Source organism: Ischnura elegans, chromosome 3 (assembly GCF_921293095.1).
Source record: "Ischnura elegans chromosome 3, ioIscEleg1.1, whole genome shotgun sequence".
Classification (NCBI taxonomy): Eukaryota; Metazoa; Arthropoda; class Insecta; order Odonata; family Coenagrionidae; genus Ischnura; species Ischnura elegans.
The window spans coordinates 3,495,298-3,512,191 of record NC_060248.1 but is presented as its reverse complement, the minus strand read 5'-3'; the positions used below and the strand labels follow the sequence as shown (position 1 = coordinate 3,512,191).

Here is a 16,894-nt window from a genome sequence, read left to right as displayed (position 1 = left end):
ACATCCCTCCCCAACATATATGTGGTCAGTACCCCCCCCAACCCCATAATACATTTTTATCACATCCCCAGCAGATTACACATTACACAAGACATATACCCTCACAGTATCACAAGTCCAATATTGTTCTACTTCTTCGCACTCTCTGAGGGTATCTTCTGCTTACTTCTACCCTTGGTGGTTCCACTTCTGGGACTTGCTCTCGGTGAGCTAAAGGTTCCCAGTACCTAGGTGCCTCATCCTCCTCACGGTCAGCAACCTGTGGCACTAACGTTTTCTCAGGCTCAAATGCTTTTTCCGGTCGGACCAACCCATCTCGTTTGCCCATGTCCTCTCCTTCACACTGGTCGCCCCTTTGCCTTAGTTGAATGATGTGCCTGTGAATGACAACACCTTCATCGGTTAACACTGTATACAGTCTAGACCCCAACACTTCCTTCACCACCCCTGACATCCACACCATTTTTCCCTGAGGGTACATTTTTATCATTACTCTTTGCCCTTCACTCAAAACTCTCAAACGTGAGTCACTATGAGCCTGCATTTGGGCATTCTGTTTTTTATGCACTTGTTGCCCTATACTGGGTTTAGTCATTGCCAACCGGGAGCGAAGAGCCCTTCCAAACATTAACACACTGGGAGGCTCTCCGGTGGTCATGTGAGGAGTTATTCTATAATTAAATAAAAAACGTGGCAAGGCAACATGCAAGGGCGTTCCATCACTGATTAAAGTTTTCACTTTGTTTTTAAACACTCTGACCATGTTCTCTGCAGCACCATTTGAAGCTGGATGATATGGGGGGGAAAAGATGTGTTGAATTCCATTTTCCTTACAGAATTCCCTGAACAAGGATGAAGTGAAGGCAGTACCATTGTCAGAAACAATTTTCTCTGGGAGACCAAATGTGGCAAAAATATCTCTTAGGTGCATAATGACCTCGTCTGATGAACTATTGCGTATTTCCTTCACTTCTGGCCATTTGGTTGAGCTATCAATTACTATTAAAAACATTTTTTGCAAAAAAGGACCAGCCAAGTCAATGTGTAGTCTTTCCCATGGCCTGTCTGGCCATTTCCAACACTTCAAGGGAGCCATGCATGGCGATGGCTTGTTTGTGAGGCATGCTTCACATGCACGGGCTAATTCCTCTAAATCTCTATCTAGGTTTGGCCACCAGATATAGGACCTGGCAAGGGACTTCATTTTTACTATGCCCATGTGACCCGCATGCAGCTCCTTGAGTAAACCCCCCTGTAACTTCTTAGGAATTACAACTCTATTTCCCCACATTAGACACCCTTGTTCAACTGTCAGCTCTGTTTGCCTTTGAAAAAATGGTTTTAGTTCATCAATCGCTGTGCTTGGCCACCCTAACATGCAAAAATCAATTACTTTTCCCAAACTTTTATCAGTTCTAGAGTGCCTGGCAATTTCTTTTGCGGTTACAGGAAGAAACTCCTTTTCTCCCAAGTCCAGGTATGAAATTTCCTCTATTATATCCCCTTCCTGATTTAAAGGAAGTCTGGACAACCCATCTGCCACTTTATTCTTTTCTGCCTTCACATACTCCAGCTTGTAATCGTACCCTTGAAGAATCACAGCCCAACGCTGCAAGCGACTTGCTGCCATTTGGGGTAGACCCTTATTTTCCCCCAAGATGTGGAGTAGTGGTTTATGGTCAGTCTTCAGAACAAAGTGCCTCCCATAGAGGTACTGGCTGAATCTTTTGACACCAAATACGATCGCTAAAGCCTCTCGATCCACTTGAGAATAATTTCTCTCAGCTTTTGTTAATGAGCGGGAAGCAAAGGCAATAGGTCTCGACAATCCATTAGGATACTCATGCAACAACACACCACCTAACCCACAGGGAGATGCATCACACTCCAATATGACAGGCATCGATGGATCATAGTGGGCCAGTACTTGCCCTGACGTAACTGCTGACTTAACCAATCTAAAGGCTTCCTCACACTTACCATTCCAAAACCATTTCACATCCTTTTTTAGTAAATTGTGCAACGGAGCAAGCATTGTTGCTAGGCGTGGAATAAATTTGGAATAATATTCCACCATACCCAAAAAGGCTCGGAGCTGGGATACATCTTGTGGTGGGGGTGACTTAACGATAGCATTAATTTTTCCTGCAGTTGCATGCAAACCCTGCTTGTCTATTTTATGGCCCAAGAATTCCACTGATGCACATAATAAGTTGCACTTTTTTGGATTAACCTTAAACCCAAATTTTTGTAACCTTTCTAAGACTGCCTGTAAATTCTTAACATGCTCCCCCTCATTTATCCCTGTTACAATGATATCGTCTTGGAAACATGCAACCCCTGTCAATCCTTGTAACACTTGTTCCATCGTTCTCTGAAAAATTGCTGGAGCTGAGGAGACTCCAAATGGCAAACGAGCATACCTGAAAAGCCCTCTGTGTGTGTTTATTGTGCAAAGTCTCTGTGCTTCTTTTGTTAAAACCATTTGCTGGAATGCCTGAGACAAATCAATTGTGGAAAACATTTGGCCCCCTTGCAGCTTTGAGAAAAGTTCTTCCACTCGAGGGAGTGGATATCTTTCAACCAATAATTGAGGGTTTACAGTTATTTTGAAATCTCCACATATACGAATATTGCCATCCCCTTTCACAATTGGAACAATGGGTGTTGCCCAGTCACTGAAATCAACTGGATACAGTATCCCTAATTCCAGAAGACGATCCAACTCTCTATCCACCTTATCCCGCAAGGCAAATGCTAATGCTCTGGGGGAGCAAAATACAGGTTTTGTCCCTGGCTTGAGATGGAGTGTAGCTTCACTACCCTTGAATGACCCTTAAGTGCCATCCCATAACTCCCTGAAACGATCCCATATTCCCTGAATGTTTCTCCCTCCTTCCATATTAATCTTGTTCACCGGTGCGGGAAATTTCAAAGCCCGGAACCAGTCCCTTCCAAGAAGTGGAGGTCCCCCATTGGTCACAACAAACAAACTTAGCCTGGCAGTGTGCCCCTTATATGTTGCGGAAACATCTATAGTTCCCAATGGTTGAATCAGGGTGTTTGAGTAAGACCGCAACCTCACTGACGTGGCCTTCAACTTGAGGTATGAATAGTTTGCTCTATAATATTCCTCTGAGATGGCCGATATAGCCGATCCTGTATCAATTTCCATTTTTACCACCCGAGCATCGACCACTACTCTAGCAAACCACGGCCCCCCATTTACTTCCTCCGTCGAGGATATTACGTTGTATAGTGGCAAATCCCAATCTTTCTTAATTACATAATTCTTAATCACCTTAACATTGCCTCTTGGTTCTCTTTTATCTCCCTGACAACGGCCCTCACTTACATCCCTGACACAAGGGAGTTCATAAACCGGCATTTTCCTTTCGCTTGAATTCAACACATCACAAAATTTTACATTACCTTCTTTGCACATTGCCTTTAAGTGCCCTACTTTCCTACAGATGTCGCATCTGAATTCGCGAAACCTGCACGCAGCTCTCCGGTGCCCTGTGTGGCCGCAACAGTAACACGTTTCCCCTTGGCTGGATCCCCGCGACGGCGTCACACTTGTCCGCGTCCTCCTCGCTTGTCTCATATCCTGACCCTTCACCCGGTGGACGTCAGCCTCCTCCCCGTCCTCCTGGAAATCGTCGTCGATGGCCGCATCTCGCTGCACAAAATGGACGCCCTGCCCACTGTTGCCGGCTGCGCTCGCCGCCACGTTCTCCGTCGCCTTCTCTCTGGCGTAAGCCAATTCAATGGCCTTCTCGAAGGCCAGGGTCTCATCCTCTAAGTACAGTGCACGCACAATCGCCTTATCGGAGAGACCCAGAACAAATTGGTTGCGGAGGGCCTCATCTAAAAAAACGCCGTACTTGCAATAGCGGGAGGACTCCCTGAGGCCCGCCGCGAACTGATGCACATTTTCGCCGGCTAACTGGACTCTCTGATTAAACCTGTGCCTTTCGGCAATTACTGACCGGTCTGGATTAAAGTACTTTGTCAGTTTTGCCGTAATCTCTGAATAGGTGCACTCAGCCGGTTTTTTCGGGGCACACAAGTTCCTCACCACACTATACGCGTCCTTGCCGATTGATGACAACAGAATGGCACGCTTTTTACTTAGATGTGCTGCTTCACTCCCCAAGTCCAACACAATGAAATATTCTTCCAGTCTTTCCTCGTAGGACTGCCAATCGTCGACCCCCAGCACAAATTTTTCCATGAATTGAGGCATCCTCGTCGCCATGTAATGACTGCACAACGTGTAGGTTCCGGCGTGAGTGCCGTAGCGTCCCGACGCATTTATTGGCGCCGAGCAAAAACAAATGACATACATAATAATAACATGCGTACACAAGCAGACAATACATTACACGTGGCATTGACTATGATTTGTGTGCTCTCCCCTCTGCAATCAGGCGGATTTGACCAAGCAGCAGAATGACTTCAAGATCCTGCTCAAGTCACTCGAGGATGACCTCCTGTCGCGCCTTTCGTCGGCCGGGGGAAACCTTCTTGGTGACACGGCATTGGTGGAGAATCTGGAGACGACCAAGGGCACAGCGGCTGAGGTGGAGCGCAAAGTGTCCGAGGCAAAGCTGACGTCTTCGCGCATAGACGAGGCGAGGGAGCTGTACCGCCCGGCAGCGGCCAGAGCATCCCTTCTCTACTTCATCCTCAATGACCTCAACACCATCAACCCCATCTACCAGTTCTCGCTCAAGGTACACCCACCTGCCTCTCTTCATTGTTCACACACTGCTCTTATTGTGGTCAGTGTGCAGTTTGATTGTTACGGTAGACTCTTTTGATTACGAAGTGATATGCATGATTAAATTACGCACTAATGTATGGAAACTAAGCGCATCATGCCCAAGTGTACTATGGACGGTGGCAGAGTTAGCCATTGAAACGTCGTCTCTGACTGAACTGGTCACCTGGTGGGAATCCTGCAAAGCATTCATCCACAACTGGCACATTCTTTGATTTTATTAATAGAAAAATTGTCATTAATCCCAGCACTCCCTCATTATAACTAATTAATTAGTAATTTATAAAAAAACTTTTTAACATGTAATAGTAATTCCAATGTAGACGCATTGACCAGGGATTTTTCTTCATAAGTTGAAAAACCTATGGAAGGCATCGGAAAGTGTGGTTATTTTGCAGAATGCAGCACTGCATTGCATTTTTGCGTTAACTCACGATTTTGATGTACTGCTCCAGCTCCAGTCATGTGCACGGCTGAAGCCGAAAAAAATTTGCTGGCCATGGAACGAAGAACGGCCGATACATAATAATAATAATAATAATAATAATAATTTTTATTGTTCTGTTGGTCCAAGGAATAGAACATAGAACATGGTCAAGAGAATATTACAGATAAAAAGAGATACCAAACACACAAAAAACGACACAGATCAATTATACATTATCACACATATATTCGTCTAGATTGTAATAGGCTTTGGATAAAAGCAGCCTTCTCAATTCGCGCTTGAAGGTTGCAATGTTGGACTGAGTTTTTACATGCGGTGGTAATTTATTAAAAATAAGGGAAGCTGAGTGATGAGTTCCCTTTCTAGATAAGGCACAGGGTTGCCTTCTCAGGTGAACATCATTTCTGCGCCGAGTGAAATAATCATGAATGGTAGAGCTCGGACAGAACAAATCAGGATACATTTTGACAAATAGTGCACAATAAAAAATAAACAGACATGGTAGTGTCATTATCTTGAATTTAAGAAACAGTGGCTTTCCTGGAGATCTGATGGAAACAGCAGCCATTGCCTTCAAAGATCTCTTTTGCATGGAGAAGGCCCTTGTGGCAGCACTGGTGTTGCCCCAAAATATCACACCATAAGACAGGTAGGAGTGGATTTTAGCAAAGTAAACTAGCTTTAAGATCTCCACAGAGGTGGTGGGGGCAAGTTTACGAATCATGAAGATACCAGATGAAATTTTTTTGTTCAGATTATCAACGTGGAATTGCCAGTCAAGATTTTCATTTAGAGTTAAACCCAAGAATTTAGTACAGTTAGATTGCTTGATTGAATTATTACTGATAGTTCGGAGTAAAGGGCTTGAAGTCGGGGGAGAAATTTTGTTATGGAAGTGGAGAAAAGATGTTTTGAGGTCATTTAATTGTAAGCTGTTATTATGGCACCATTGACCTATAGTTGAAACAGTAATTTGAGCAGCATTCGTTACTCCTAACAGCGTATCGCTAAGGTTCAGTGTAGAAGTGTCATCAGCATATAGGGTCACCTTACACATAGGTAGGTGATATTTGAGATCATTGATGAAGATGACAAATAAAAGAGGGCCCAGGATTGATCCTTGAGGGACCCCACAGTTCGATTTGAGAGGGTTGGATCGAAGTGTGTTAGCACCAGCAGCCAAAGTTGTATTTAATTGAACCATTTGCATTCTATTGGATAAGTAAGATTGTATCCAGGCTAGAGCATTGCCATTTATTCCAATGTGATTGAGTTTAGAGAACAGGATATTATGATTTAGGGTATCAAAAGCTTTCGATAGGTCGAAGAAAATCCCAAGTATTTCTTTCTGATTGGAAAGACCCCAAGTGATATCATTAATGAGTTGGAAAGCTGCAGATATTGTAGATCTTCCCTTGATGAAGCCATGTTGGGAAGAATTCAGCAAGTTAAAATGGGATAAATAATTCATTATGCGATTGTAGAAGAGTTTCTCAAAAAATTTTGAGAAAGCTGAGAGTAGTGCAATAGGTCGATAGTTATTGGCTTCAGTGGTGGATCCCTTTTTATGGATTGGAATGATGACAGCAGTTTTCAGGTAGGTAGGAAAATGACCATTGCAGATAGACAAATTAAAAATGTCGGACAGGGGAGCAGAAATAATCCTAGCAACTAATTTAATGATAGGTATAGGGACTCCATCATATCCTACTGACCAGGAATTAGAAAGAGAGTGGATGATGTTGGCAACCTCATTAGGGGTAGATGGGGAGAGAAAAATTGACGAGGGTGTTTTATCCCAACTAAGAGAAGGTAGATCTGTGTTATTAGCAGTTTGACAGAATTGGCTATTAAAACAATTTGCAATTGCAATAGGGTTCAAAACAGGTAGGTCATTAAATTTGATAAAAGTTGGTCTCTGTTCAAAGTTATTTTTAGTTTGTTGGTTAATAATCCTCCATGCAGCTTTGGAGGGGTTATTTGAAGAAGCAATGACATGGCTATGACGATTTTTCTTAAATTCCCTAATACTGCATTTGTATTTATGTAGAAGAGCTTTGTATTGATTGAGGAGGGATGGATCAGAAAACTTTGACAGTCTATGCAGTTCTTTAACCCTGGCATTCATATTTAGGAGCTCAGGAGGGAATTTAATATTTTTGCTTTTATAGTTAAACTTCCTGGTTCTTAAAGGAAATGAATGATTAAAAAGCAACAGAAAATCATTCAGGAAGGAGTTAAACCTAGCATCAACATCGAGTGGATTGCCATGGCCTTGTTCACTCCATGTTGTATTAGCCACATTATAAATAAATTCCTCACAGCTTTCCCTGTGGTAAAATCGTTTAGTTACATACATAGGATCAATGAGTATAGCATCAGTAATCTTCAACACAACCCCTAGCATACAGTGATCCGAAAGATAGCAAGATGTAGTATCACAGGAAAAAGATTGCTCTGGAAAGTTAGAAACTACTAGGTCAATCAGAGTAGAAGAGTGTGAGGTTACTCTGGTGGGATTATTGTTCATTACAGCTAACCCAAATGAATGGAAAAGACAATCCAGTTCTAAGTACTGAGTCGAGTTAGATAATATATCAGTATTAAGATCACCAAAGATGATTAGGTTGTCAACATTAGCACTAAACACAGATTGTATCGTGTCACTGAATTCCTTTAAAAAGGAATGAAAACAGGAGGTGGGAGACCTGTAAACAACAATAATCCCGAAACGGGATTTGTTGGATTTGCATATCACTGCGGCGCACTCATTCACTTTTTCGATGTTATTGCTTAGCTTGATTTTCGAGCATTTCATGGAGCGATTACAATAAATTGCAACACCGCCGCCAATTGTATCCTTTCGACAAAATGATGCAGCAAGATACATATCACTAATGACATAGCACTCGATTTCATTTGGTAATAACCAGTGTTCAGTCAAAAGAAGAATATCACATTTTGTGTCTTGCACTATGACTTCCAGATCAACAATCTTGTTCCTTAGCGATCTAATGTTAAGGTAAAGGAACTTAATTACATTTGCATCTGCATCTAGTCACGAAGTCCCTGCCGATGGTTTGGCCTTAATCAAACTGTTCTGACCAAGCGCCTGCCGTTTCACTGAGTCATCGACCGAATGTTCACAAAAATCTTCGTTGATGACACCAACAGAGGATTGGCCTACAACTGATTGTTTCACACCATTTGCATCATCAGCTGAAACAACCCTTTTTGGGGGGAAATATTTACCCACGTAGACGTACGTGGGCCAATGATCTCTTTTCAAGAGTTCGTTACGCAGATTCAGAGGCACGTCAATCTTAAAAGAGCGGTGGTGTTCGCCAATATGAATGTCCTCACAATTAAAGTTACAATGAGGAAATTTTTCGTGTAGGTAACCACTAATTACCGCAGGCAAAATCTCTCGCTCGACTTGTGCCAAATACAGGAAAGCACGGCGTGGGACACCTGAGAATTTATTGGAGAAATTGTCTGACAGAGTACAAGTGCCAAACACTCCGTTCCTCCTTGTTTTTTGCTTCCTAATGTTTTTTTTATAAAGGACAGTCGTGAAACCATCATTATCATCACCAGTAGGACTCACACCCACAACATTCTTGGAACGTATTTCCTGTTTTCGATCTATAACAGGAGATGATACTAGACCATTCGCATACACTTGAGAACTTGTTTCTTGGATTTCATTAGAGAAAACATTGAACAGTTCCTCATTTCGCAATGGATTGGATGGATGCTTTGTGATTCAGTGTGTGCTGAAAGTGTGAGTTCCTCTACGTCACACCGTGTCGCATTGGCCAACTCTAAAGTTGCCAAATTTGAAATTTTTCGACACACTTGAATTATTTGAATGTTTCTAAAAAGAGGACTTACTGTGCGTCCAATTTACGAGCGGTAATGAGTGGGTCACCATGATTCCACAGTAATGAAGCTTATTACATGATATTGCGTGCATACTGAAGTATCTCCTACTGAAGAAAGAACCATAATTGATGCTCTTGGACACAGTGCATGAGGAGAACTTAAATGTAGCACAATGAATATGGCATATAGCATAGTGTATGTCCTCCTAAATGCTGTAGCTTATCTCTGGAAATTCTAATAAAGTTCATTTTGTAACCAGGGAGACTGGGACTGAAGTTCGTTATTTCATAATAATGTTTCTTTTACTGTCAATTGGATTGGATTTTCTTTTGAACCAACCATTTGCTTCGTAGAAATGAGAACTTCGTAATTAGATTGTTCGTAGTAATGAGAGTCTCCTGTATTGATTTAAATATTAACCCATCAACGCCATCATGCAGACTCATTATGTTTCCTGAACCTCTGTATCTAATATTTTTTCTCCGTCAGGCATTGAATTTTAAATTAAAACTAATTACTCTACTTTTTGAGGAAATGATTTTTCTTTCCAATAAAATACTCATATTGGCATATATAATTTTCTGAAATAAATGTTTTTACAATTTTCGTTGAAATGAAGTGGGAAACTCCAATAAAAACTTAATGTTTGGCCTGTTTTGATTGTTGCATTTTAATTTTCATATCAATGATGCTGAAAATATGAATGGGATGTGAAAAGAAGTTTATTTTTGCTCATTAAATGGTCCCTGTTGACTGTCCAATTTGAATTTAAAATGTGAGAGTCAGTGTTTTGTTTGCACACTCTTCTTTTGAAGTGTCACAAATTTGTTTCTCTCTCTCCCAAATGGAATGAAGGCGTTTAGCGTGGTGTTTCAGAAGGCCATTGAAAAGGCGGACGCGGCCGAGGTGGTGCAGACCAGAGTGGTGAATCTCATCGACTGCATCACGTACTCTGTCTACATGTACACAACACGTGGCCTCTTCGAGTGCGACAAACTCATCTTTGCCTCTCAGATGGCCTTCCAAGTGAGCCTCCCCTCTTCCAATCCTCCCCTCTTCCAATCCTCCCCTCTTCCAATCCTCCCCTCTTCCAATCCTCCCCTCTTCCAATCCTCCCCTCTTCCAATCCTCCCCTCTTCCAATCCTCCCCTCTTCCAATCCTCCCCTCTTCCAATCCTCCCCTCTTCCAATCCTCCCCTCTTCCAATCCTCCCCCCTTGTCGCCCAATTATGTATTTGAAACATTTATGGTCTCTTAGACACTGCAATTCACAATGTCAGCACTTTTCTCTAAAATGGCATGGCATTTAAGCATGAAACTACCAATGCATCTTCCTCATCTGTATGGTGTTGTTGTATAATAATAATAGCGATAATAATAATAACAATATTATTATAATAATATCTTCATTTGACCAATAATCTCGTACATTTATAATGAATAAGATCAAGGGCGGACCCAGGATTTTTTTCTAAGGGGGGCACAAGGTTCTGACAGGCAAACAGTCTTTTCATGCTTGAGATTATAAACAACAAAGCAATTACTATACGAAATATTCTTTTCATTTTAACATAAAATGTGTTAATATGAAATTAAATGATTGAGGCTCCTTAGTACACAAAACGAACGAACATAATGACAACTGTATTCAAAACCTTGTCTATTTTTTAAGCATATAGGGTCCCCCCCCCCTAGATGCCCCCTAATTCACCTATTAACAAGATACAAGGCACGTCAGTATTATGAGTGCATACAAACATAGTCACTACTGTCGCCGCGAAAAAGGTAGTACGCTGAACTTTAAGCATTTGTGTGAAATTCTGCCGGAGTTCCATAGGATCACCTCAATTATCATTTAACTCATTGTTTATTTGAGTACAACAATAAATCATTAAACATTAGTTTAAACATAAACGTTTAGCTTCTACGGTCGACAGACTGAAGAAGAACACGCAATAAACTATGTAAACAGCGAAACGGTCGTCTTCTTCATCTTGTGATGGGCCAAATATTTGATTTGTGCATTTCTTTGTATTTTTTTATAGAAGAACAACATCTTCACATTAAAAGTAGCTTTTTAAAATTAAATTTTACCCATTCCTTGATTTTTAAAATGGCCAAAGGTAGATTTCAATTTCTGAGGTTTTTGAAGAATACATGAATATTGAAGTTTTTTATGGTATATGTAAAAGATATTTCTAAACTTTTCATGTAAGGATATGTTTATATTGTTACTCTTACTTAAAATAAACCAAAAGGACGAAAAATGCTCCGTTGCAATGCACTCTACCAAAATGATGATTTTGAGCATGTTCGTTCAAGGATTGGTGAGCATTTGATGAAATTATTACTATAGTGTCATCAGCATACAATGATGAAATGCTATCATTACCAGATAAAGAAAGGTAAGTCATTGACATATATATATATATATATTATATATATATATATATATATATATATATATATATATATATATATATAAATAATTTAAGTTAATGTCAATACACACAGAGACACAAAAAAGAAACACTCACATTGGATAAATAAACTTGAAGCTATCGAAGCACTTCCGGCTTCTTCGTCAGCTGAAGAATGAATGGTGAGGAAAGGAGAGGGTTGGAAAAAGGAAAAAGAGGGGTAAGGGGAGAGGTGTATGGGGAGGGGGGAGTTAGGAATAGGGGTTAGGATGCAACGTTCAAACCCGGGAAACTATTGGCTTGAAAGTGCCAAATGCACGCCAATTCGAGGGTGTGGAGGTTGAGGGCGGAGTCGGTGGGAGGGAGGGAGGCAATAATGGATACTTTGTAGCATTGATTGAAAATGGAATCATGTGAAAGACAATGTGTGGGAACTGGTAGAGAGGAGTGGGGGGAAGATGGACAACAGGAGGCGCGATGATTGTTAATTCTGAGATTGAGAGGGGTAGTGCATAGGCCTATATAAAAAGCGGGGCAGAAGTTGCATTGAAGGAGGTATATGATGTTTGTGGAGGTACAGGTGGTGGAAGGAGATATCGGGAGGAATTTTAGTTTGGAGAGGAAAGAGGCTGGGGGTGGAGAGAGAATTTTACAGGTTTTACATCTAGGACGGTTGCACGGTGAGGGTGGGGTAGTGGGGGCTGAATTCAATTTTTGAAGGGGGCGGGTGGCTTTGAAGTATATATATATATATATCATAAAAAACCCTAGGGTGGGCAGTATCAGAACACACAATAAAGAATAGAAACTAACACTCACTAAATAACTAAATTTTCGGTGGCATTACCACCTTCCTCGGTCTTTAACCTAACTCCGAGGAAGGTGGTAATGCCACCGAAAATTTAGTTATTTAGTGAGTGTTAGTTTCTATTCTTTATTGTGTGTTCTGATACTGCCCACCCTAGGGTTTTTTATGATATTTACCTCGCCGAGGAACATTTCGAAGTGTATATATATATATATACATACTCTGTGGCATCGGACGCTTCGAATCGAGCTCCCGAAAAAAGCGAGTTTTTGTGTGGTTTTTTTACCTCCCGACCTACTTACTACGTACTGTCGAGAGCGTAAAGTTTTCATCTTTCCATTGGTGTTAAAATCATTATCGTACGCCTCATAGTATAATTTATATTAGTGTTTTTGTGTTTCTGTCAACTCGACTTGCAGTCGCCGGCGGACTCGCCACCTGCCGCCCGGGCTTTGGCCCGGTCGGATGCGGCGGACAAAACATCGCGATCAGCTGATGTAGCCACAACTATCTACACTTCAACTCCAATCTCTAATACTACTCCTGCAATCATCCCTGCATGCAGCATGCCATCTACTCCACCTACTTCACCTAAGAAGACAGCGAAAGGTTCGCCAATACGCAAAATTAATCAACTTAATTGTCCTGATGATTCTTCTGACTCATTACCGCCAAGCACCGTCCTACGCCGGGAGCATGGAGCGCTCGTGGCTACAACGGCTGTACCGTTATCACCTGAAAATTTAAATACGGTAACTACATGTGCTAAAAGTGAAAATATTACTAAAGTTATTAGCAGTGAAAATGTGCTCAGTCCAATTTCGAGTGTTGGAGGGGTGGGGGGAGCCAATCCCCTTTCCACAGCTGGGAGTACGTCACTCCAAGTGACCTTGAAGCCGGCTTCGCGAAGCATTGGCTATGCCTCGCCAACCACTGCAACCCCACCCCTGCCGCCTACTGCCCCCACCTCCCTTGTCGACGCGTCGGACGAGCTCATCGCAAGACGGCCAACCGCCCCGCCTGCCTCCTCTACCGCTCCCGCAACTCAACGACGCCGCAGCTACGCATCTGCCGCCAGGCCGTATGACCACTATGGCGGTCCGTCGGGCGCGCAGTTCTCAACAGCGGCGAAAACTGTCTTCGCCTTCCAGACAAAGAAGATCGTTCCCTCGGATTCCGGTCCGAATAAAAAGAAAGGAATTATTTTATCTGCTATACCTGATACTTCCATTCACACTTACGTACTAAAACTCGGGGAAAAACTTGGAGGGGGGCATAACATTACGCATGCGACCAGACTGGCTCATCAAAGAATTTGTATTTATTTAAAATCGGAGGAGCTGGTCGAACAGTTTATTGCAAATTATGGTGGATTATCAATAAATAATACCTGGGTTGAGGCAAGGCGAATGGTAACCCGCACCGAGAAAATAACACTGAAAAAAGTTCCTCCTGAAGTAAGTGATGCTGATTTGGCTGATATTCTTAGCCAAGCAGTGCAGATTGTATCCCCTTTTTACTCCCTTACACTCGGCGTCAAAGATGACGGCTATAACCATATTGGTTCATGGAAAAGAACGGTATATGTAGTCAGGCGGGAAGGAATTGTTCTGCCTGATTCCTTCCTTGTCGAAATTGGAGATACACCGCACCGAATTTTCATTGAACATAATGACCACAGATGTAATACTTGCAATAAGCATGGTCATATTTCCAAAGATTGCCCACATTCCCTATTTTCACTGGCGGAAGCAGAAACCAACGAGGAGATTGATGCTACAGAGCGGCTAGAAATTCCCGCTCCACCCCCACCTCCTCCTGAACCACAATCCCTCTCCGTTTCGGGAATCGCACAGCTATCCACCATAAACCCTGACCCCGTGCCTTTGTCATTGCATGCAGAACCCTCAACCTCTAAAAATCTTCCTGGTCAAGAAAAGGAAAAAGATCCCCCTAGTATCACTGTTCGGTCACAATCACCTTCTCGTGACTTTATATCCGAGTCTCATGAGAGGGACTCTGATAGTCAATCTTTTTGCTCCCTTTCACTCCCTCTGAATGCTGAGGATCTTTATGATGATCCTGATATTGGCACAGCTTCTTTACTGGACAGGACGGGTAAGAGGAAGAATCCTGACGATCACCGAAGTACGAGGGAGGCCGGTGGATCGCCGCAGAGGAAGAAGGGGAGTAAAGTTAAAAATCCAGACTTTGAGGGTCTCAGACAGATTGAAGAGTTCTATTTTGAACATCCTGATTTCAGTTCAATACCCTATCCTCGATTAGAAAAATATTTATCCGGGGTAAAGCGGATGGATCCGCAAAGGAAGGCCAAAGAACTTCTCCTCGATGAGGAGGAACTGTTAAATACGTTAAAAGAAATAGTACAGGGGAAAATTGTGAAGGAACAAGCTTTAAAAAATAGACTTCACAGGCTTGTCAGTGCTTTGTCAATAGATAAGAGGTAACTACCCTTCATCGATTTTTACACACATTTATTTATTTATTTAATTTTTAACTATTTATTCATACATAGCACTAGGAATAGGAGAGGATGCATGAGATTACATTCATGACCTTGAATGTGCGTTCAGTACGGAGCCAATATAAGTGGGCTCAGTTGTCGTTGTTTATGAATAAGCATAATCCCGACATACTTCTCATACAAGAGGCAAACACTGACTTTCCCACAATGCCTTCATTGCCAAATTACACTTTTTACTTTAGCACACCTGTTATTCCTCATGTCGGTGTTGCCTTTGCGATTAAAAATAATATTGGAATATCCTCTCTTTCGACCAAGGTTATTTTCCCAGGTCATGCCCTGGGTTTATGTATGACCATAACGTATCCAGAACGTCATACGTTTTTGCTGGTGACTTATTATGGGCCTCATGATCAAGACCGTGCAGTAGAGCTGGTACATGAGGTGAATAGGTACATAGAGGCGGCCTATTCACAATCAAGAAACCATAACATTTGGGTTGTGGTAGGAGGAGATTTTAACTGTACCATGGCTCCTTCTATAGATAGATCATCTGGAATAGAGACACATGCTAGGTATGTCTCAAAATTGAGGCAGTTGATTAATCAACATCGACTCGTGGATGTTTGGCGAAGACTTAAACCTAATAAGCCTGGCTTCACCCATTTTTATCACCGAGGTGTACATACTGCATCAAGGTTGGATAGATTTTATATGACGGACACCAGAGTGCAGTCAGTGCATAAAATATGCATTGAATCTAGCTTTTCGGACCACAGAGCTGTGTCAATGCGCCTCATTATTTCAGATAGGAAGAAACATATTCCTTACTGGCGATTTGATAATGCTTTGCTTGAAAATGATAAATACTGCTCCTATGCAAAGCTTTTGATCAAATCAATAGCAGACACACAGGTCCATAAAAATCCATGCGTAGCTTGGGAGCTTCTCAAACAGGAGATAAAAGAGCATGCTGTTACTTACAAAAGAGGATTACGAATGAACTTATCCGCTGAGACCGAAGAAGGTTATTATACTCGTGAGGCTAAAGCCATTGTGGCAAGAGCCGGTTGGGAAAACATCATTACGAATGACACGCCCTCAGCGACACACCTAGCCAAATGGGCTTCTGGAACACAACCAAAGCCAATCCAGAAACTAAAGATTGATGGGCAGTGGGTTGAAGACCCAGAGATTTTGGCGGCTACCCTGCATACACATTTAAAAAATGTTTTTGGCTCAGAGTTAAATATCTCTGAAGACGTCTCAAGTCAAAATAATTTTTACTCTACTCTTGATGTGATCGAGGAAGATAACTCTTTCCAATTGGAAGCTACACTAGAACCCAATGAGCTATTTAACGCTCTCAGGAGTCTCAAGAAAAACAAATCCCCTGGAGTAGATGGCTTAACAACAGAGTTTTATTTAAAATTCTGGAGGGAATTAGAAAAACCCTTTCTCTCAATGTTGAATGCGAGCTTCGCACGTGGGAAATTGCCTCGATCTACATCTACAGCCTTACTTGTAATGATACCCAAGATAAAAAATGTTGAAACACTAAATGACCTAAGGCCTTTGTCAATCACAAATTGTGACTACAAAATCATTGCGAAATGTCTATCCAATAGGTTGTCTCAGGTAATTTCCACAATTATATCCGCCGAGCAATCCTATTGTGTGCCTGGCAGAACGATATTCGATGCAATTTCGACAACACGTGACATTATTCGATGCTATAACGAAAGTGGTGAACCTCTGGCTGTGCTATCCTTAGACCAGGAAAAGGCCTTTGATAAAGTCAATCATCAACATCTTTTTCGGGTATTTACCAAGAGTGGTTTTGGTTCTTCTTTTACTAATATGATACAGACCTTGTATACTGGTGCGGAATGCATGGCCAGGGTGGCTAATTGCATAACTGCTCCTTTTCCATTCAAAGTAGGGATTCGACAGGGCTGTCCCTTGTCAGGTCAGCTCTACTCTCTAGCTTTTGAGCCTTTCATCAGAAAGCTGAAAACTCACTTGCAACCAATTGAAGTAGGGAATTTTATAAAATCCAGAA

The 16,894-nt window shown here is 41.9% G+C and overlaps 1 protein-coding gene across 1 annotated transcript in view; it reads left to right on the top strand.

Moving 5' to 3' along the window:
* The window catches only part of LOC124156654 (dynein beta chain, ciliary), a 315,587-nt gene that overhangs the window by 262,983 nt on the left and 35,710 nt on the right, over positions 1-16,894 (top strand). Inside the window, exons 67-68 of the mRNA XM_046531313.1 lie at positions 4,434-4,739; positions 9,975-10,145. Coding sequence (XP_046387269.1) covers positions 4,434-4,739; positions 9,975-10,145 — 477 coding nt within the window. The remainder of the gene's footprint in view (positions 1-4,433; positions 4,740-9,974; positions 10,146-16,894) is intronic.